Genomic DNA, 20,854 nt, shown 5'->3' with positions numbered 1-20,854 from the left:
GTATATCCCTGAACTTGAAAACTCATGACACAACCGAACACTCTTTCCGCCTGGCTTCGCTTCGGGGTTTCAATTGCATCGCGCTAGATTGAGGTAAAATTTTATACACAATTTTGAATACCGAGATGCTTCTGCGTAGATCATGGTTTATCAGGGCGTATGGATAGAATTCATTGGTAAAATTCGAGGACAAGGAGATGTATGTATTCCAAAGACAAATGTAGCAGCAGCATATAAAGGTTATTTATCTCTTTTTTTTCACACATAATTTTTCCCACGTTATTGGGATTGCGTTTACAAAATATCGCAATTTGTCATTTAAAATAATACGATGCTGCCCTGAAAGCTACGAAATTACACTTTTATCTGAGCTACTCTGTACAAAAAAGTGCATCTTCATGTTGCGCTTCGAGACAACATAAGAGATTTTTCGAATTTTCTCCTTTCACAATTGCACAACTATCAGATCAAATATTTGAAGTGTGTGTTGTTTCTTTCTATCTGCAGAAATATACATTTATTCACAGATATATGATCAAAATTTACATGTATTACTATCGGAAGCATTCGTTATCAAATGAAAAGTAATAAAAATAATGATCATTATTGAAGGCTCGATAGCTAAGGTAGAAAACGAGCGTTCTAATATATTTTGTGATATTGTTTATCATAACATACGCGCATGTGCACACAAGACGATTGAAATTTTTACGATCATAAAAGAAAATCAAGCTCGTAAATTATATATACTTATATTCACATTTGTATTCCATAGCCGATATATAAAACGTTACGAAAAAAGAGTGACAAGTTTTAAAACCATACACATAACAGTAATAACTCTTTGCCAGATTCGAATTTTTTTAAAAGTCAACGCCTTCGAGTAGAAATCACTCTATATCACTGTCGTCTTTCGTGTATTTGTCATTTTTTACTTCTATTCTCAACGGCGAACGTCCTCTGGTGTGATTTCCGATACGCGACCGCAGGTCACCGCTCTTCAAGGTACTTCTCAAGTCACGGTTGCCCGATTGTCTGTAAAACGTACAATTTGTAAGCTCTTGCAGAAACAAGAATACAATAAGAAGTTTGCAAAGTGGGTAAAATTCGATTGTGAAGAATAGATTCTGAAACGCGTTGAAAATAATTCTAGATAAACTCAACAAATATTCCTACCTGCTTTTCAAGTAGCTATCGCTGATCTCGCTCTTCACGTGATTCAATCTCGCCCACACAGTGGAGGCGAGACGTGGCTTGGGCGGGACTACTTTTATTACACTTCCTTTAGGACCTTGAACCTCCTTCGCAGGCACATCGCTGTCTTCTTCTTCGCTATCGTCTTCCTTATGTTCGCCCTCTTCCTCTTCCTCCTCTTCGCCCTCCTCCCTCTCGTCCTCCTCTTCCACGACCACATGCTGCCCGTGTCTCTGCTCCTCCTCTCTGTCCTCCTCCTGTCTGCCCTGATTATCCTCGTCCTCCGATTCTTGCCACTCTCCCTCTTCTCTTTCCGATGACTGTATTTCTCTCACGGTCTGCTGTCGGGGTGCTTCCGCATTATCGCGCTTGGATTTTGTTAGGTTTGTGACCACCACTTGAATGGGATCGCGGAACTGTGTTTTCGTTCTTGATCTTCCTAACTTCGATCGCAGATCACCGCTGCTATTTAAGGTGTTGAGAACCATCTAAGAGAAACAAAGACAAAATAGAATTTGCAGGAGAGATCAAAGGAAACAAATAATATAGGTCCAATAAAAAGATAAACCGACTTGATATCGGAGCTTCGCCCGTCGCTTCTGCACTTTCTCCTCCTCGTCGTCGGCGTGCATTCGCATGCGAGGAATTTTACTTCGCTTGCACCAGTCCTCGTCGCTATCGCTACTCGAACTTCCCCAGACGCTCTCCTCGGATTCCTCCGCTCGTACCGTGTCCTTATCGGTGTACTTGATCGGTGTACCCAATCTCTCCTTTATGCTGCTGCGTCCTTGATCTCTGACGCCATCTCTAAATCCATCTCTAATTCCATTTTTCGGAAGGAAGTCGTCCTCCACGATGTCATTTTTGCCCCACGTCTCGGACAATGCGCCCCACGGATTCTTTTGATCCCGTTCTTTGTCCTCAACCGCAGGCTTGCGTTTGCTCTGCTGAGTCTGTTTATATTTACGCTTACGGGACTCTGTTAGAATTCCTTTGATACCTGCAAATTCGCAGAAACAAAAGTGTCATTATTCTCATTGATGCTTTTCAGGTTCTCACTATATTTGTATGCGTAAAACTTTATGCATATTTACCTCCAAAGTTGGGATTTCCATACTTTTTGTAATATTCGCTCTTCTTTTCCGCATTGGCCTGCTTTTTGTCCATCCTGGTGGCAAATCTCAGAAAGATTCCTTTAGAGTTTGGACAATCAATTCCTTTTCTCCATATACCAGGAGGCAACGGACAATCGATATCTTTAATATTTATGCAATTCTCTTTCTTTTCGTCCTTTTCTACGTCGGCAGATTTATTTTCCACATCTACTATTGTCTCGCCGTCTTTTTTATTTTCCGAATCATTGTTCTCACGATCTGAATATTTCGCAACGCTACCCACAATTTTCTTGGACAATTGCAGCATAGCTCTGGCTGCCGATAAATTGTCAAACCACACCACGTTACCTAATATTGTAATATTGTAAATTAGAGACAAATGTCAATCACAATGTGTAATAAATTTTTCAAAATAAACTCGATAACATACATGAAATGTCATTGATCCATTCAATTGATTGTGGAGCATAATCTTGGAAATATTTGAATACATCTTGGCTGCTCATATCTTCAGTTCCTCTCATATGAATTACATTCAATCTGACGTTCTTTGCATTCTCAGCGTCATCCATGATGCCCATACTGCAAGTAAGAACATTATTTTTATGCACAGGGCAATACAATCTGAAGTTATATTTATCACTTTTGTGCAAAATCAATTAGTCCTTCATTGATGAAATGAGATCTGACAGATCTTAACCTTTTTACGTTCAACATATGGAGTTTGAATTTAACATTCGTGTAATTACATTTCTTCTACTTAATCTTAATCTTTCTGAAGCTGAAATCTCAATCTTTCTTTACGATTAAAATTCTTATTTGTTCTAACATCCTCAAAATATTTATCACTATGAAAATATTAGGCCAAATAGTAAATTATTAATTAGTAATGATAATTAAGCCTGTAATATCTAAGTTAAAGTTTTTTTATCTTACTAATTATTTTTTACCTGCTGTATAAATCATCCTCATGATTGCACAGTGATTCCTTAGATTTCTCTGTCAAGCCAAAACGCTTTGCTCGCTCTTCCATCTTCAATCTCTCCTCTTTGCTGAATATATCTATACCTGTGGTAAATATGCCCACAGATTTCTCACTCTGACTATCTGATGCCTGCACCTGAATGCAATTGGAAAGTTAGGAACACATTTCACAATGATATTAGTAACGAAATCAATTAGATAAGTCAGTTTCTTACCTGTAACTCTGCTTTTAAAGCTTCTCCGGGTCCATTTACGGTCTCTTCCACAGGCATCATCTCGATCGAGGATTCGTCAAATTCATCCATTACGTAAAAGCGATGAATGCGTCGGGCACTTAAACCTTGAGACAAAAAACGGGTATCACGAGTTTCGCGAGTGATCTGATCACTTCCCGCGAATAGTGAGCGTAATATCGAGCGAAGCTACTAGGTTACAGTTTACAAATAATCATAGCGGCAGACATTTTGCTTTCTAGCCACAGCTGGACGATGCTAGATAGAGACCGACCCTCTGACACGACGGTACGTTCGAGAACTGCATTAATTCGATGCTGGCTTAAGTTCGTTCGTTTTAAGAGCATTTCTTGGAAGATTTTCAACATAGTAATATTCAATTTTGTCCAGTAAGTTAATTGGATGACGGATAGAGAATATTCGAATTTCCTAAAAAATAATAAAACTTCCAAAATTATTTATTTTATATGTTTTGGCAATACTGTAGTATTCTGCAATTCATGGCATTTTGTTTGAATTTGTTACTTATTTGAAGTATTTTATGTAAATGGAAATGTAGATACAAATGCAATTGAAGATTCAACATTTATTATATATCGCATGTTGAGAGAAGTTTTATAAGAATTTTTTAACGGGTTTCGAATAAGCCGCCTGACGATGATTGTGTAATACTTGCCCTCACATTGCTATACCATAACCTATACCTAATTCTAATTTATGTTTCTAATACGGTCTTTCTAACAATCTTCTTGCAGAAAACGTTTGACGCATGTTGAACGAATAATAACCGGTTTCATTAGTCATTTCAAGTTTAAAAGAGTTAAAGACAGATATATTTCTAGTAAAAATGGGTGAAGAGAAGGAAAAAGAATTTCGCGAAAATCAGTGGATGGTAATTGATTATACTTTTTTCTCGCGTATAAATTTTCTATAAAATGTTTTGTTAATTGTAATTCTTTTTCAGGTAAGACCGTGTGTGGTATATAAAGATGAATACGACGATTGTACCAGTATAAGAGCTCGTTTCAATCAGTACTTTATATTCGGCCAAATGCTGGACTGTAATCAGTGGAACACTGATTATCGTAACTGTTATCAATGGCGAAAATACAATTCGGACGAAGCATATGTACGTAGGTTTTCATAAATATGTTGATTATATTAAACGTTGAGTTGAATGTATCATAAGTATTAAAATATTGTAGAACGAGTTGATTAAAAGCGAAAAGCAACGCAGATTAAAACGGTTACGTGCACATTATGCAAATGATGTTTGGGAGAAAAGAGAAAAGCCACCAGAAAACTGGAATGCTCCTTTGCCAGAATGGATGCAGAAAGACTTTCAAAACTCGTACCTACATATAAGAAATGAGGAAATGAAAGAGGGCAAGGAGGTCTCCGCTCTTGACTCGAGGTGTACTATATTGTAACAATATGCTGTGGATTCGATTACTTTAAAATTAGGTATAACATGTATATACATGTATTTATTATTTGCGTCAAATTACATGTATACAGTACATATATACGCTAAGTCTGACAATCTTTTGACATAAGTAAATGTGCACGTATGTGATGTTAGGTGTCTTATTGCGAGATGCAATCGAAGGAAGAATGAAAACGATCCTGACCAAGCACTCTCCTGTGATGCACTCCTGAAAAGTCCTTTCTCACACTAAAATGGAAATTCCTGTCATTGCGTCGAGAGAGAGAAAACAATTGAGATGCATTTTCCGCGAGACAATATTTCTTTTCACGTCAAAACACACACGCAGCTGCGGAACGAGTGCGATACGCACTACCACACACGTGTGATGTTTGTTCCTCTATCTGGTGAGCAATGGTGTTACGAATGAATGCAACATGCGTCGATAACATCGCAGGTGAAGTGATGGCGTCGGTAAAATCGCGCATGTCCGACATGCGCAGTCGTCCACACCGACTGGTAATCTTACAGTGTATTCTACTTTCCGCCGTGGCCGAGAGTCGATTTGCGCTAAAGCTCAGTGCAAAAGGAAAGCTAAGAAACGTTAGATGCGTGTGGGAGGAACAGCCAGTATTTCCAGCATCGCGGTACGCGTCCCACCGCCGTTCCGCTCTCATCCCTTCTCCGTCCTGCCTGTTATCGGGCCGCTCGTTCTTCTTCCGCTCTGCGTGCGTATGTATTAAAGGCCTAACCGAACCGTGCTGCGCGTCCATAGTGGTCGGCTGAGTGTGTGACGCGCGTACGTCAATTGCCGCTGAATGAATGACGTAACTTATGTACAAATATCGTACATTAATCGCAAGCGTGCCGCGTGCTCCGATCACATCGAAGCCGGAACGTGAACGATAATCGTGAGACCTACTTCGGCGTATCGACTCCCGCGTCGTTTCAGAGCGTCGTCATACGCAGAGCGTTGTACGCGCGCGGGCGCGAAGCGAAACGTAATCGGAGTGCAGTGGCGCGACGCCGCTCCGCGTCGCATTGCTCGCAGCACGTGTGCCGCGACTTGAGTGGCGACAATGGCTGCGGATTGTGTGGACGGCGACTACCTCGGAGCGTACTCGCGCTTTTTCACCGACTTCATCGCCAGGGTGAATCCGGACGATCAGCTGCCGGTGAAGGTGAGCGCGTACGATGTCAACGAGAGCGAGCTCGTCGGTGAAATCATCAGCGTGACTCTGCAGTACCTCAACCAGACGTAAGTAAATATGTTTGTTGTTGATTAATCATCGAATGAAGATGACGCGAATGTGTGAATGTTTACGTTTTGCCGGAATGCCGAAACGCTACGCGGCTCCGATTTCGTCGATGTGAGCGCATTTATGGGCAGGCCTAGAAAGAATCTTATCTAAAATATATATCATGCTTTAGTACCTCATCCCTATAAACGTTAATTATAGTTAATTTAATTATGATTTAATCATAAATGATACTCTGTTGTTCCTAAAAATAGAAGTGGAAACTTTCTACATCACTAAAACCAGATACAAACAGTTTTAACAGACATAGTCTTAATTAAATGTTTTTAGTTAGACGCGTATATCTCAATCTAGAATCTTTTAATCTTACATGAAACATTTTTTCCCCGATTTAGCGCTATAAAAATTGAAATTTTATTTTCTATTTTATTCCTTTCTTTTTTTAGAAAGGGGCGCCAAAAGTAATTTAAACTTTAATTAATTTTAACTAATTACGTGCGAATATTCTTTTTCAATATTAAGAGTTATTTATACATAGAATTTTAATCAAATATTTTGAATTAGAAACGTTTCTTAATCTTGAATTTTTTAATCTTTTATGAAACATTTTTTTATCAGATTTAAGCTAGACAATTATATATAATTGAATCTCTATAAAAATATAAGTATATATTTATTACAGAATATACAAGATGTCCTAAACCGACCGCATTAACGTTAATAGCAGATTCTTGAGATCATTCGGAGACAAAAATGTCTACAGACTACAGTAATTTTTAAATGCAAGTTTGCAATTAAATTGTCAAAAATTCGCGCGTGTTGCATATTGATTTTGATATCCTTACCATAGAAATCTCAGAAATCTGATATTAACGAGTGATACAATTAGAATGAGATGCAATTGTATATTTTACATTATTTTGAAATATATTCTTGTGATGATATTAAAATAAAACAGGTTAGATTGACTTATCGGTATGATATGCGCAGCAACGCAGTTATTCATAAGTTGTCTGTAACAAGTGTAAAGTATACCCAAATTATAGCAGTTAAAATAATTAATTGACGAATAATTATTACGCACATTAAGCTTTGACTCATTTTTTACGCAAATATCTAATAAAAGATATATATATTTATATTTAATAACCATAAAATTTGCAAATTTTTTATTGAATATTTCGAATTACACATTTGACACTCTACCGCGTCCGTAACAAGTAACGATGGAAAAGATGAGATCGAAAATTACAGGAAATAATAAGAATAGTACTATTTGAGAGGATAACGCATCGATACGAAACGTTTTACGTACAAGGTGCCGCCGTGCGAATAATAAGAGTGCAATAAACATATGAAAGACAAGATCGCGCCGATTTCAATTTGGGAAAATGCGAGAAGTAGAATGCAAAAATATGCATACTGATACATAGCGCAAGAGAAAGAGAGAGAGAAAAAGAGAAGGGATATAGATTACGCAGGCTTAAGGCGACGGAAACAACTCCACCTCGAAAACGACCTTGAAATTCTTTTAGCATTCAAATAATCTACAAATATTTATCGAAGTCAAGTTGAAATTGAGTTTACATAGTCGATTTTAGTAAATATTCGTAAAATATTTTAATGGTAAGAGTTTCAAGGTCGTTTAGTAAGATTGTTTTAATATTATTACGAGAATAATTTTAGAAAAGAAGAAAAATAATGTAAAATATACAAGATGTCTCAGACTAACCGTATCACTCGTATGAATATCAGATTTCTGAGGTTTCATGATGCAACATGCTTAATCGCGTGAATTTTTGCAAACTTTAAACATTTTACATTTAAAAATTACTGTGGCTCCGACATTTGTATAAAGATTCTCTAAATGACCACACAGGAATCTTGCCATGAACGAGTGATACGGTTGGTCTGCGACATGCTGTATATTCGCTAAAAAATAAAATATTCATGAGTAAAAATATTTTGTTTTGCCAGTCTCACTAGCAAACATAATTTGCACTGTAGTCATAACGTAAAAATAGAGCGCTTTTAAAGCGCATTGTTCTCACAAGAAGAATATGCGCGGCGTGTAAAAGTCAGCACGCAAAAAGGTTACGCATAGCTGCGCGGTGCATCATGCGAGAACAAAATGTGCACGAAGGATGGCGATTACGTAAGATACTCCCGCAATTTGCCCTTTCGAACTGCGAATTCTGCACAAAGCGTCGGATTCGTCGTGAGACAAGAGCTTCATTTGCGTTTTGCTGTTGCGGTTATTTACTTTAACTAAAAACCGCCGAGAGATTATCAACGCCTACCGTTTCGTCATTCTACGAACGGAAAAGATAAACGATGAGTGATGCACGATAAATGAAAGAGATATCCGGCAATGCAGACTTTCAGTCTCGAATATTTATAATAATTAATTAAATAATTAATTAAATAATAATTAAATATTATAAGTTTCTTCCTTTTAGTTATATTTTTTTCTATACTTTTTGTCTTTTCTTCTTTCTTTTCGAACTTTGGATATCTACTTATTTTTGTTTTAAACACAGAAAGCGTAATATAACACAGAAAAAAGTAGAATAAGATTTCAAGGACCCAGAAAATATGGAATAATATTTTATGTTATTGTTTCTCATTTTGAAAATTTAATTCGATAAAAGTCTCACTTTTAATTACTTATAATTATTATAAAATTATCATTGAAAATTTCTGCACGTTAAAAAATATTCTGAATAATTTGTCCAAGCATCTCGCAATATTCCGTAGGCTTCATAATACTTCTGAGAAGTAAGAGAGATGATAAACGTGCGGTTGATTTCAGATACTGCCCACCGAGCTTGCAGTCGTATATCGTACATCTCGTAATACAAGCGATCAAATCAACATGTAAGAAACAACCGGAAATTTGCGGATTGAGGCAGCAAGAAAAGAGTAAGTTTTTACACGTTCACAAGAAATATTCGCCAGAGATATGAAATACAAGCCGTTTATTTTACAACTGCAATACAAGCTAAATATTATTTTCATAGGATTAATAATGAATATTTATCAAATAGTATTAAATGTGTAGAGATTAAATAAGAAAGAAGTGATGTAATACAAAAAATAAGACTGCTAAATATAAAGAAATATATATGTCTTTATTCGCGAGTCTGAATATCTGGGCGCGTGGAAAGTTTATATATCTCAGCTTTTCTGACTTGTCAGCGAAAAGAACTCCGAATTCTTATCGTTCTTCTATTCTTGGCCGGTTGCCATCGTCATTATTTATCAAAATCAGACGAATCTTGTCGCCGAGATCCTACGACCTAATTTTCTTCCTGTGTGATTCTTCAAATCGATAATATTTTAATTCTGCCTACATTGTCCTAATATCGAGAGTATCTAAGCGGCGAGAATATTTCAGCCGCAACGCTTTATGTAGGCTTATAAAAATGTGAAGATTTTTGAGAAAAGATTTACGTTTGAAATAAACGGCTCGATCGAATTTATAAATTAATTAATAAGTTATATCCAATATTTTCATTCGACTGATTTTTGTTCTGTAGCGTACGCGCCTTTGAAACTCATGCAAGCCATCACGAACTCGGTGAATGAGATCTGCAGACGATATTTAGATAACAGCAGGCTGGCGCTCCTACCACCGCCTTCGCCGACGCAGCAAGTGTCAGTCGGTGCTACTAGAAATGCCAGGAGAAAAATGGAAGACCGACACGTAGTCCTGCACGATTTGCACACTATTTTTAATATTCAGGTACAGATCTCGCTGGAGATTCACAAATAATCTAATTAATAAGCGAATTAATGTATGATGCTGGAGCAATTTTGTTAAGACAACGCATTAGTTCCGATAAAGATTGATTGGTAATGGAATTCAGAATTTATTCAAATCGATAACATTGCACTACTTAAGTGAAGCTTAATTATGCGAGCATGTAACACATAATGCCATGCATTGCAGGATGATACGATAGCGAATTACTATGCCGTGTTCGACGGCCACGGCGGTCAGGATGCGGCGGCGTATTGCGCAACGCATTTGCATCAGTATTTGGCCGAGAGCGTATACTATCCCACGGATCCGGAACGCGCGCTGCGCGATGCCTTCCTCACCACGGACGCACAATTTATAGCGAAATCGAGTACACAGGTAAAAATATCCTTCGCGCACAGTGCCATAAATGTGCCTCGTTCCATATAAATTATCCATCTCTCCTTGATAACTTTATCAATTGTTATCTATTACAGAAATTGAATGGCGGAACTACCGCGGTGTGCGTGCTGGTGCTAAATAAGAAATTATATATCGCTTGGGTCGGCGACTCCATGGCTTCATTGGTCACATGTGGCAATGTGAAACAATTGGTGAATCCTCATCGACCCACGCGAGAAGTAAGTAATCTCGATTCCTTATTTCTTTCATTTTTTTTTAATAGAATCAAATAACATACTTACATCCAAATGCCATAATTCTTGATATAAAACTAATTTAATCGAACATTTGTAATCTTAATTACGAATAAATTTTTCATTTTATTTGCTAATAAATTAAAACAAAAGTAAAATATTGTTTTAACTGGTTAACATTAATTTCTATACAAATATAATGTTTATTAAAAATAATTTTTGACCGTCGCTATTATATTTCTTTTTCTTAGAACGTAAGAAGACCACAGAAATTTAAATGATACTGTTTTCTGCGATTTAAAAATCTGGTTATCGCGTAATATAATGTCGAATACTGTGTCTTTATTTTTTGACAATTTTGCTTCTATTTACATGGTCGTATAATATTACATGTTCGTAAAACGGGCAACGTATCCGTATTCGCGTTGTGTGCACGCCGGGTGACGCGGCAGCCGGATCGACCGTGATCATCTGTCTGTCGTGAATATTTTTAAACAACAGGCCGCGTTCGGGATCTATGATCGGTATATAATTACGCGTTTCGTTCAGGTGCGTCCTTCCCGTTCGCCAGTGATAGTACGCGAGATCTCTCTTGCGCGGCGTCAATTTTTTCTCCCCTCGATAATACGACAGCCAATCTTCCGACTTGAGTCGATCGCCGAAATCGATATAAGCCGATTCTTCGAATTGTAATTTCTCGATGAAGCGACGGAGGAACACGATAGTCGACAAAATGCCCAATCTATTCGGGCGTTCGCGCAGGGCCAGCTCCTCCATCAATTTACTGTCGGGTCTTACGAATTCCGACGTGAGCACGTAAGGCCGATGAACGGGTAATAATAAATCTTTCACGATTCGCAGGCGGCGGTAGAAGCTCTCCTCGTTCAGAATCTCGCCGGTGCAGCGATAACCGAGTTCGGCTAGTTGGCGCGCGGTTTTGCTGCTCCGCAGATAGCAGATATCTGCGGGGCTCACCAGCGAGTCTAGATATTCCTCGTAATTTTTGAAGTCCAGCAATCTTCTGTCGCTGTCGATCTGCGTTCCGAGAACAGTCATGTTTAACGAGAAAGAGCGATTCTATTCTTAAACTGGCAATTTTGCGCTGTCGTTGGCATTCTTTGTAATCGCAAACAATTGAGACGCACGAATATGAATTCAGACGAGAGTATCGAAGTATCGACACACCTTTAACGTCTATAGTATACGTTATCATCTTTATTGACAGCGCGCAAGATTGACGCGAGACAAGGTACGATGTGTTCTATTTACTGTATGATCTATTTTTCTTTTTTCAGGATGAATGCGAACGGATTCAGAACCTGGGAGGCGTTCTCGTTCATTGTATGGGAGTCTTGCGAGTGAACGGATTCCTAAGCATATCTCGTGCGATCGGTAAGTCGTCGTAAAATATATACATTTTTATTACGAAACGATGAAACGTTTAGACTACAGCGAAATCTAAGAATGGTCATTTCAAATGTTGTTAATTTATTAATGTATTATTTATTTGAAATTGATCTATTAATTTCTTAAATTTATTTATTTTTGTATACCGGTGAAAACACCTGTCTTGATTTTAGAATTAGAACTATATTGTATCTTATTATTTATTATATCCCGTATATATTTTATATTCTTATATTTTCTGATCTACAATTTGTTTATCAGTAGTGTCAAAGTTATACTAATTTTAAAAGGAATGCAGATAGCGATATTGAAATGAATCAGTAATTATTTTCATAAAATGCTTTGGAATTTGACTGCTTTTAGGCTCCTCCCTGATTAGATAATTGTTGGCCACAGAAAACACGTTTTTGAAGATACCAGATTTTTTTATGGAGATTTTATTATTATTTAGAGCAATTTATCGGCCAGTCGCTGTGTTGAAGGCAACACAGACAAAAGACGACACAGTACAGAATTAATGTATAGATGGAGACAGTGACACAGTCGATCATGTAGTTAGTATGAATAAGCAATTCGTACATTGCTCATAACCCCACAGAAAGTACGAAGTGTATGAAAGCAAGATATCCACTCAGAGCTTAGCGTGTCCTTAAAATTATATTTGGAGATTCAAAGGTAATTTTCTTATTCTGCGTACAATAGTTGCAGAAAAATGTGGAAAAGACCACGATTGTATATTGAACGCTTCACACAGAAGTGTTTTCAATTTCCATATTTTTTACAACTTTGGTACAAAAAAGGGATATTTTTGATGTTCACATTTGTATTTACTAAAATTCATATTAACACATTTGATTGTGTATTTGGAAAGGAAATGAGTTTGAAATTTATCGAATCAATCGAATGAAAATGATTTTTATGTTTGTTTCTGATATCGAAAACGCATTTTTCTGGTATTTATAGCATGAAAGATTAGAATCATCGATATCAGGTTTGATTCTCGATTGAAAGTAATTTATTGCTCGAATATTCGGAACGCGGATCGCGTTCGTAAAGGAGCCAAGTAAGGACGGGCGCCGCCGGGTGCCCAACTACGGCTTAAGCCGACGAGGTGAAAAAAGAAAGAGAAAAAATTCTGGCCGCGTGTCGGGTATCCTGTTGGTTCCGTTTGCCCGCTGACACAATAGTACGTGCAGTTACGCTCCGGGTGCGCTCTGCCGAGTGGCTCTCGCACAATCGCATGTTCGGAATAATTAAAAGGTTATTTCTGCTTCCACCTTTACATAGATGCATAGAAGCGCCGAGAAGAAAACTTGGAGCTGTTAATCTATTTATCTTTATCAAGTTGCGTCATATAAAATTCTATTCTGTTAACCGTGTGAATGAAATAACTTGGGCGTAATTACTCGCTTTCTATTTTCCAGAGAATTTAATTAAGCAAAGCTCGTTCTCGGCGATATTGATGCAAAAAAGGTTTCTAAATGAAAGAGAAATTTCGTTGTTACTTTATATAATATTATGTGTAATTTTTAGACAATTTTATATTATAAAACAGTTCATAGTTTATGAAATTAATTAATCAATTAGTTAAAAGTCTAGGATTTTGATTAACTGTCATGAAACTAAGGACGCCCTAAATTCGGTAAAACTTTACATGATAAAAATACATTAACGACGCCGTGTGCTCTGTGTAGTTTCGTGAAGACTAGGAAGAAAAAGCGGCGTTCAGATTCATAATAACCGGAAGCGCGGCGGTGTTGCACCGCGGCGTCGTTATTTAAATTAGCCGCGCTATTCATTAAACAGTTAATTATAGTTAATTGTCCGCCGCGTGGCGTGTTTTTCACGTGTAAAATGTCTGAATTACAGCCTTGCGCCGATGGTATAAACCGTAACAGTTACTTCGACGTCAATCTTAATCGCGTACTTTCGGAATTGAACATTCCTTTACGCTTTTCGCGTTCGCGCTTCTTAGCGCTCGCCGCCGCGTGCCGCGCGTTACGCGCGCCTGTGTGCCTCTTTAACAGCGGTGCTATCGTTCTTTCCCAGGCGATGTCTCGTACAAACCGTACATCAGCGGCGAGCCTGAGATCCGATGCGTGCCGCTGGACGGAGCCGAGGATTTTCTCATAATCGCCTGCGACGGATTGTGGGACTTCGTGGACCCGAGGACCGCGGCGCTCCGTGTTTACAGACAGGTGCTGCAAAATCCGCGTAAGTACATTTTTTTTTCTTTCTCTAGCAGTAAGTAGTAAGCGTAATTATTAGCCTCGTGAGCATGCTTAATAATCGCAAAGCTCGTAGGCTGCATTAATCCTTAACATCGTGTCTTGTAGCATCCATTTTTTGGGGATTAAATTAAGTATCTTGTTTTGTGTTATTTATGAATGCTTATTTAATTGTGGGATTTCTCGTTTTAATGTGTTTGAAAGAAAGCGGTGATAAATTATGAATGAAATACACTGAGATACTTTATGAACTAAATAATTTTTCAAACGTTCTGCTTAATATGTTGTTAAACATTTAAAATGAGAGAGTCTTAGGAAAGAAATAAATGATCTTGTCATTACTACTTTTGGTAATTTATAAAATTAAAAAAATGAGGATTTTTTGCCAAATTGCGGCATTTTTTATGATAAAACTCTCGTAAATGACAAAGTATTAGGTTTCTTACAAGAGAGAAATTTCTTATTTAGAAGTGTGGCGAACAATAAATCGATCAAATATCGCCGTGCGATAAATACGCGACGCATTCGTACTCGTATGTCGATCGATACTGTACAATTTAAAACGCAGTAAGCGTGTGCTCATGCAGGAAATCCAAGCCGAATTACTTCCATCATCGTATCGTTCGTAACGCTACGACGATACGACGATACTCGAGAAAGTAGGGGAAAACGACGTTGTTTCGTCGGGGAATTTGTGCTAGAAAAGACGAATCTCTTTGTAATATCCAGTCTCTCCTCGTGGCCTTTATTTGTCGCGCTCTGTTTCCTCGATTTCCGGGACGTAGACGCGACACGAAATTTGCGTAGCAGCGTTTCGCGACGGTGCGCGGCCTCTTGACGATCGGCTGACCTTCCTGACGACAGGAACACGCCGAGAGATCAGGGTTGAGATGAAATCACCGCGCGCAGCAGCAAGATTACACTTTGATAGTCCCATTGTTTACCCGATTCGTTTCTCGCATAGGTTGAACTACTTTTTTTGCGATGTAAGAAAGCGGGAAGAGAATAAGGAACAGCTGAGGCAGCAGGTGAGCGAGAAATTGCCACAATTTCGTACAGGAGCAGCTGACGTGAGCTGCTTTTTGTTTTTATCATTTTTCGCGAGGGAAGAAGAAAGGTTAGGTTCGCGAGCTAGCTGATTGAGTGGCTGTGCAATGGGATTTAATTCTTTAAATCTTTGTTTTTTACACTTTTCGGTCAATATTGAAAAATGACAGTTGAAAGAAAAGATTTCGATTAATTAGACAATCGCAAGATTTCAATAACTGTGCTATCGTTATTGCAGGAATAATATTTTTTTCTAAATATAAAAGACTCTTTCAACAAAATCCTTTCTTTTTAAGGCTGCGTATTTCGCAAAATAATCTCGAATCCTCTTCTTCGTCTCAATGCAAGGCACTGTCTCAGGGACAGAACATCTTGTAACATCTTCTTGCCAGCAGTTGTTACGCCTCGCGGTTTTTCTACGGTACAGAAGGGAGGTCTGCCGAATGTAAAACGCGACTCGCCTCTTCCTTCGTCCTCGGGCGAGCAAGTCGATGCCTGGCGGCCTCCTCCTCCGATCATTCGCTCGCTCGTCATCCGTCTGCACGGTCGGCCGTCTCTCTCTCTCTCTCCTTTTCTCTCTTTCTTTCTCTATCTTTCTCCCGTCGTCTGTACCCCGGCACGTTTTCCCTTCGATTGATTTTTCGCGTCGCGACTTAAGCCTCGCGTCTCGCGTCTCAGTTGGTGACTCAGTGATTCACAGTGATTCATAGTGTTTCCAAGGAGGAGGATCTCGGCGAGAGTATTGGGAGTCCGCCTAATTGGCTTCGTATAAGTTCTTCCACGGTAAGTCGCAGACCGCCCACAATCGATTGATCCACGAAAATAATAGGTGGATTATCCTACTTTTGTTTAGGAAGAAACGATGAAATAGATGTCGAGAGTAGAAAATTTATAATTGATAGATTAACGGTTTAAATTCATTTATCATAGGATGTATTCTCAATGCCATTTCTAAAAAGTCATTTGCTTCACGCGATTCTAGGTGGAATCGAAACAACAACCGACTTTGATTAACGAACAATAATGTCTCGGAACTGTCAGATGTCCATTAAATCGCAGTTTCATTCGCTAAATTTGTTCTTAGCAAAAATGCTAAACGAGACGATTTTAGTTGAAATCTTTGAGTAAATAATGTGTGAAATGTGTGTGTGTGTGTGTGTGAGTTTTCAATAATGAAATTTGTAACTAATTTCTTAATCATTTCACAACTAAAAGAAAACTTTAATGATTTTATATCATACTTGTTTCTATTTATTTTTTTTATCGCTCGGAGATTATTATGTCATCCCAGCTGTCTGACGTTTTCAGCTACCTCGCGCTCTTATTCAATTATGAAGATCTTCGTAATTGATATCGAGGTTCCGTCGCCGCGTCTGACGTTGCTTTAAAGTTAGTACTCGCCGATCATGGACATCGGCATCCCGCAATTGCGCTCGAGCGCGCGCGCGCCGAGAATAGAAATCGCAATTAAACACGTATAAGGCGATGCACCGATTTGTACTCTTCTGAAAGTCAGACGAAAAAAAAAAAAGATCTAAGCAATCGGAATAATCGGACGACATTATCGTCGCGCGAGAGACATTTTCCCAACGGCATGCTCTGGCACCCGCGTGCATTCATCGAAAGGAGTCCGGAAATCTCTCCCCACTCGCGAAAACTACCGTACACTGCCGTCCGCGAAAATATGCCTATCCGTTAGGAAGTGCACGATTATCATCGCCATCCGCCGCGCCGATGCAATCTTCCTTCCGCGCTTTATGCGAAAGAATTTGAAAATTACGTAAAGCTTATGCTAATTTTTTTTCTCCGCCTAAAAACATTTTTGAAGAAATTCGGAAAAAATGTGTGGAAACATTAGCAGCTTTTTTTCTCAATTATAAGCAACTGAAAATGAAGGATTGTGCGAGCGAAATTGTATATCGATGTATTAAAAATTAGGAAGAATCCATAAATGATCGTCTTATTCAGCATTTTTGCCAAGAAAAAATTTAGCGAAAGAAACTGCGACTTAATGAAGAACATCCGGCGGTTCTGAGATATTATTGTTCGTTAATCAAAGTTGGTTATTGCTTCGATTCCACTTAGAATCGCGTGATGATCGGTATATGATTTTTTAGAAATGGGCGTTACGATATCTTATAATAAATCTTGTAATAAATCAACTTACGCCGTTAATCTATCGATTGTAAAAGTTTTACTCTCGATATCTATTTTATCGTTTCTAGGAAATCGCTTATTTCAGACGATCGTGAATGATAGACAACGACTTGGGTGGACTTATTGACTTTAAGTTAATTCCTCAAATCCTGATGAAATTTATTACTGGATAGAGCGAAACACATGTTACACATGTATCCTAATTTACGATATGTATGGATAGTTTGATAGAACATCTTAATCTTCCTTGTCGCGTAAATCTTGTGCTATTTTTTTCTTTAACAAATTTTTGGAGAAATTCAAATTTTCTTTTAAAAAATCTTGAGACCTTAGTAGATTCTTTAAAATTATGAGCAATTAAAAATGAGGGGTCGCGGAAGGAAATTAGCTTTTTAAGACGTTATTTAGTCGCGGATCTCAAAAATGCGAAGAAACTTGTGCGGCGCGGTGAAACTTCGGTGGAGAGAACGCAGCGTGTACAGCGCTAAGAATCCTCGCTCTTCGCGTTCCCATAATTGTTAATTCGGGAAAGCGTCCACGGATACGCGCGCGCAGGTTTCTCATCTTTGCGCCGGCGATTCGTACGGTTGCGCGACACGTTTAAAATTGATTCAACAACGTTTCTCGGTGTGTGGAAAGAAGCCTCGCTCGCAGCACGGAAAAGCGGCGAGCGATGGTCACGCAGCATCCCAGAATACGTCGCGGATTCTGTCACGCTCTGACGCATCGTTGACACGACGCATAGTCCGGCACACTCTCGTCGCACACTCTTCATATTTCAAATAACACTTCTGAATCAGGCAGCGACGTGTAACGTTAAATCCGCGGTGACGGCATAACTGTACGTTCGGTTTGAGTTGCTATCTGCTTCTGCAACCGCAGTATGTGCGATTTATTATTCAAATCCATATTTCCTTTCCGATCACAGCCAAGTTTGTTGCAATAATCGGGTTAATCAAGAATCTCCAAATGCCGAATTTCAGTCAGAAAACATTTTTCCGACTTGCGAAATTGTTGCGATTCTACAATTCTCTATATGAAATTTTAATGGAACCTCTGTTACCGGCTCGACATATATCATTTGCAGACATAAATTAATTCTCGTATAATGTAACCTTACAACGCTTGTCGCTGTATTTCATTTTACGCTCTACATTATGTTTCTACATGATATATTCAATTAATTTCGTGACAGAATTCAAAGGCAGAAATTTATCCATTTGACAAATCCGCCCCGAACGAACGAAGTGATAATTCCACAAGATAATTCGCACGGACGTAAGTTGCAGGAATCGCTGTGACATTTAACTCTGACGTCATAATCCGCGACGATTAAATGCCATTTACCTTTGTGCTAAAACCGAATTTCGGGACTTCACTTTTATCGGCGGATTGCAGGTTACAACTTTCCGCGGTGATAAACGGTTTAACGAAACCGGTTTCGTTTAATTTCGGTTAATTGAAACCTCCGGAACAGAACGCGGCGCGGCACGGCGCGGCGCGGCGTGCCGCGGCGCATGGCAACAGTGCAACGGCGTTAAAATATCGCAATAAGGCATTAAACAAAGGAATCCGGGAGGAGCTGAACCAAGACCGCGGTTACTGAAGCGAAACGCCTGGAGCGTTTCTTCGTCTCGAAAGGATTCGTTGGCGAGCGTGGCTCCGGATCAGGGAAAAGGGAGCGGTGTGAGACGGGGGGGGGGGGGGGGGGGACGCATGGTGCGGAAGGGGGCATCCATTCACGAGGCATCGCGCGAAAGGTGAAATTTGGGTTATATCAGGTTCTTCGCCTTATTACCGAGCTGTACTCGATCTGCTAATGGTTTCTTCCGATGCCATCCCATCCCTCTCTCCTCGTATTCCGATTTTAAACAGCAGACTCCACTAACGCGAATCGACTTTACGTAATATCGATCGTGCTGTGGCCTTAATTAATGGCACGTATACGTCTTTCGCGCCGGGCTTCTCTTTACATATTTTTTAATTAACTTTGCAGTCGAAGATTTCGAACTTACCTTCCCGTGTTGTACTCGCCGGGCAATATATCTGTGCCATTCGTTGCGTTTCCATTCACCTTATCGCATTCAATCTTCTTCGTTTTTCAGACTGTTTCATTAAACTCGGCACCTACCGTGATGTAGAATTATTTTCCAGAGTTATAAATTTAGATTGCGTATCGACGTGAATGTGTCACATTTGTCGTTTACAAGGGTGCATTGGCGAAATGAAATGTTCCCCCCCGTGTTCTCGCAGACGTTACTTAGAGTGAGTCGGTTAGAGGTCAATTAAATTACGGCCGAAGCTAATCGATATGAGAGAAATCGCGGCGCCGACCGGCGGGATCGTTATTGCACGTCTGAGAATCGTGCGAGGTCGAGCGAAATATCGACGGTGATTATTTTCCCCACGCACACCGTGTATACGACCGGTCTGGCGAACCTCGTCCTCAAAAAGATCGGTCGAAGGCCACGACGGCGGGTGAACCGAGAGAACTCTCGGCGCTCCCTCTCTGCGCTCCCTCTCTGCGCTTCGGATCCACGCTGACGGCTGCGATCGAACGACGCGATGCGTTTTTCCCCGTCTTTTTTTTTTTTTTTCGCAGCTGAAGAAGCTCCAGATCCGCCTCGTTATTGCGCGCGAAATTCGTCGGGCTGTGCCCGCGTAATGAATTTCTCGAGCTTTCGTCACATGAGAATCGCGCCCGCAACGGTCGTCTCGCAGTTATCGGTGCACAGTCCAACCGCAAATCCGGTGAATCATCCAAAGGATCGTCCGACTTAATCCCTTGATATCGCGCTCCTCCTTTCGGCTTTCGTCGCGCGCGCGCCATGCGAACGTCGGTTTTCTCATGCGCGTGCAATATCTTGCCTTAGCAACGGACTCTGCGAACTCGCTGCATTATTAAAGATAAGATTGTTGTAATTCTTATATACACATGTTTAATTACAATTATTTTACATTCTTTGGCGATTTTAAATTCTTCGACGAATTTTTTTTTTGGACAGCGTTCGAGGGAAATTATTATATATCGTGGCAATTGAATTGGAGACTTCCGGAGACATTAGAATCTATTTAAATCTAAATGGCACGTCGGATGCCAGACTTCAATTTCGCTGTTTGAAGATGTAAACCGATGTAAGACATCATTAACGCTCTCGTCGCGTCGAGATACGAAGGCGTTAACGAAGCCGGATATAATCGGACATTACGGCAGAAAGCAAAACAAAGTCGCAGAGAGAGAGAGAGAGAGAGAGAGAGAGAGAGAGAGAGAGAGAGAGAGAGAGACGAGAGGCGTCTTCGTGCTTTTTACGCTTATGACGCCAGCGAGTTCCAATTTTAGTGTAGCGTGCGAGCGAGCGCGGGACATTCGTATCTGACTCACGGCGACATTCCTCGCATCGCTCGC

At 39.5% G+C, this 20,854-nt stretch overlaps 4 protein-coding genes across 5 annotated transcripts in view; 2 read left to right on the top strand and 2 right to left on the bottom strand.

Annotated features, from left to right (window-relative positions):
- Positions 1–221: 221 nt before the first annotated feature.
- Positions 222–3,796, bottom strand: LOC105679970 (nuclear cap-binding protein subunit 3-like). The gene is made up of 7 exons (XM_012380322.2): positions 3,509–3,796; positions 3,260–3,429; positions 2,740–2,891; positions 2,289–2,657; positions 1,767–2,194; positions 1,177–1,682; positions 222–1,035 (listed from the first exon to the last, which is right to left on the bottom strand). Exons 1-7 carry the CDS (start codon positions 3,596–3,598, stop codon positions 891–893), a joined length of 1,860 nt encoding a protein of 619 aa, XP_012235745.1. The 5' UTR covers positions 3,599–3,796; the 3' UTR covers positions 222–890.
- A 100-nt stretch (positions 3,797–3,896) lies between these two features.
- LOC105679972 (synaptic plasticity regulator PANTS) lies at positions 3,897–5,102 on the top strand. 2 transcript variants are annotated; one of them, XM_012380327.2, is made up of 4 exons: positions 3,897–3,915; positions 4,282–4,418; positions 4,491–4,655; positions 4,732–5,102. In XM_012380327.2, exons 2-4 carry the CDS (start codon positions 4,374–4,376, stop codon positions 4,954–4,956), a joined length of 435 nt encoding a protein of 144 aa, XP_012235750.1. In that variant the 5' UTR covers positions 3,897–3,915; positions 4,282–4,373; the 3' UTR covers positions 4,957–5,102. The 2 variants fall into 2 exon arrangements, with proteins under 2 accessions (XP_012235750.1, XP_067205154.1); XM_067349053.1 differs by lacking the exon at positions 3,897–3,915 and adding an exon at positions 3,983–4,191.
- Positions 5,103–5,245: 143 nt separating this feature from the next.
- LOC105679969 (uncharacterized) overlaps positions 5,246–20,854 on the top strand; it is a 44,538-nt gene continuing 28,929 nt past the window's right edge. Inside the window, exons 1-7 of the mRNA XM_012380321.2 lie at positions 5,246–6,210; positions 9,024–9,133; positions 9,751–9,956; positions 10,164–10,352; positions 10,451–10,594; positions 11,905–12,001; positions 14,066–14,230. Coding sequence (XP_012235744.2) covers positions 6,032–6,210; positions 9,024–9,133; positions 9,751–9,956; positions 10,164–10,352; positions 10,451–10,594; positions 11,905–12,001; positions 14,066–14,230 — 1,090 coding nt within the window. The 5' untranslated portion in view covers positions 5,246–6,031. The remainder of the gene's footprint in view (positions 6,211–9,023; positions 9,134–9,750; positions 9,957–10,163; positions 10,353–10,450; positions 10,595–11,904; positions 12,002–14,065; positions 14,231–20,854) is intronic.
- Positions 10,631–11,879, bottom strand: LOC136997777 (cilia- and flagella-associated protein 299-like). Its single transcript, XM_067349051.1, has one exon. The coding sequence runs from the start codon at positions 11,663–11,665 to the stop codon at positions 10,952–10,954; it is 714 nt and encodes a 237-aa protein (XP_067205152.1). The 5' UTR covers positions 11,666–11,879; the 3' UTR covers positions 10,631–10,951.

This window comes from Linepithema humile, chromosome 2 (genome assembly GCF_040581485.1).
Source record: "Linepithema humile isolate Giens D197 chromosome 2, Lhum_UNIL_v1.0, whole genome shotgun sequence".
NCBI classification, from domain to species: domain Eukaryota; kingdom Metazoa; phylum Arthropoda; class Insecta; order Hymenoptera; family Formicidae; genus Linepithema; species Linepithema humile.
Note: the sequence above shows the minus strand (reverse complement) of the source record. Positions and strands in the feature narration are given on the sequence as shown.

What these genes read in the sequence shown, in the direction of transcription:
- LOC105679970 (XM_012380322.2), bottom strand. Translation starts at nt 3,598, where the DNA reads ATGGATGAATTTGACGAATCCTCGATCGAGATGATGCCTGTGGAAGAG. An exon ending in CTTTAAAAGCAGAGTTACAG is followed by an intron (nt 3,430 to 3,508) that starts GTAAGAAACTGA and finishes AATTGCATTCAG; the next exon opens with GTGCAGGCATCAGATAGTCA. An exon ending in TGGAAATCCCAACTTTGGAG is followed by an intron (nt 2,195 to 2,288) that starts GTAAATATGCAT and finishes GCGAATTTGCAG; the next exon opens with GTATCAAAGGAATTCTAACA.
- LOC105679972 (XM_012380327.2), top strand. Translation starts at nt 4,374, where the DNA reads ATGGGTGAAGAGAAGGAAAAAGAATTTCGCGAAAATCAGTGGATG. An exon ending in TTCGCGAAAATCAGTGGATG is followed by an intron (nt 4,419 to 4,490) that starts GTAATTGATTAT and finishes ATTCTTTTTCAG; the next exon opens with GTAAGACCGTGTGTGGTATA. An exon ending in ACAATTCGGACGAAGCATAT is followed by an intron (nt 4,656 to 4,731) that starts GTACGTAGGTTT and finishes AAAATATTGTAG; the next exon opens with AACGAGTTGATTAAAAGCGA.
- LOC136997777 (XM_067349051.1), bottom strand. Translation starts at nt 11,665, where the DNA reads ATGACTGTTCTCGGAACGCAGATCGACAGCGACAGAAGATTGCTGGAC.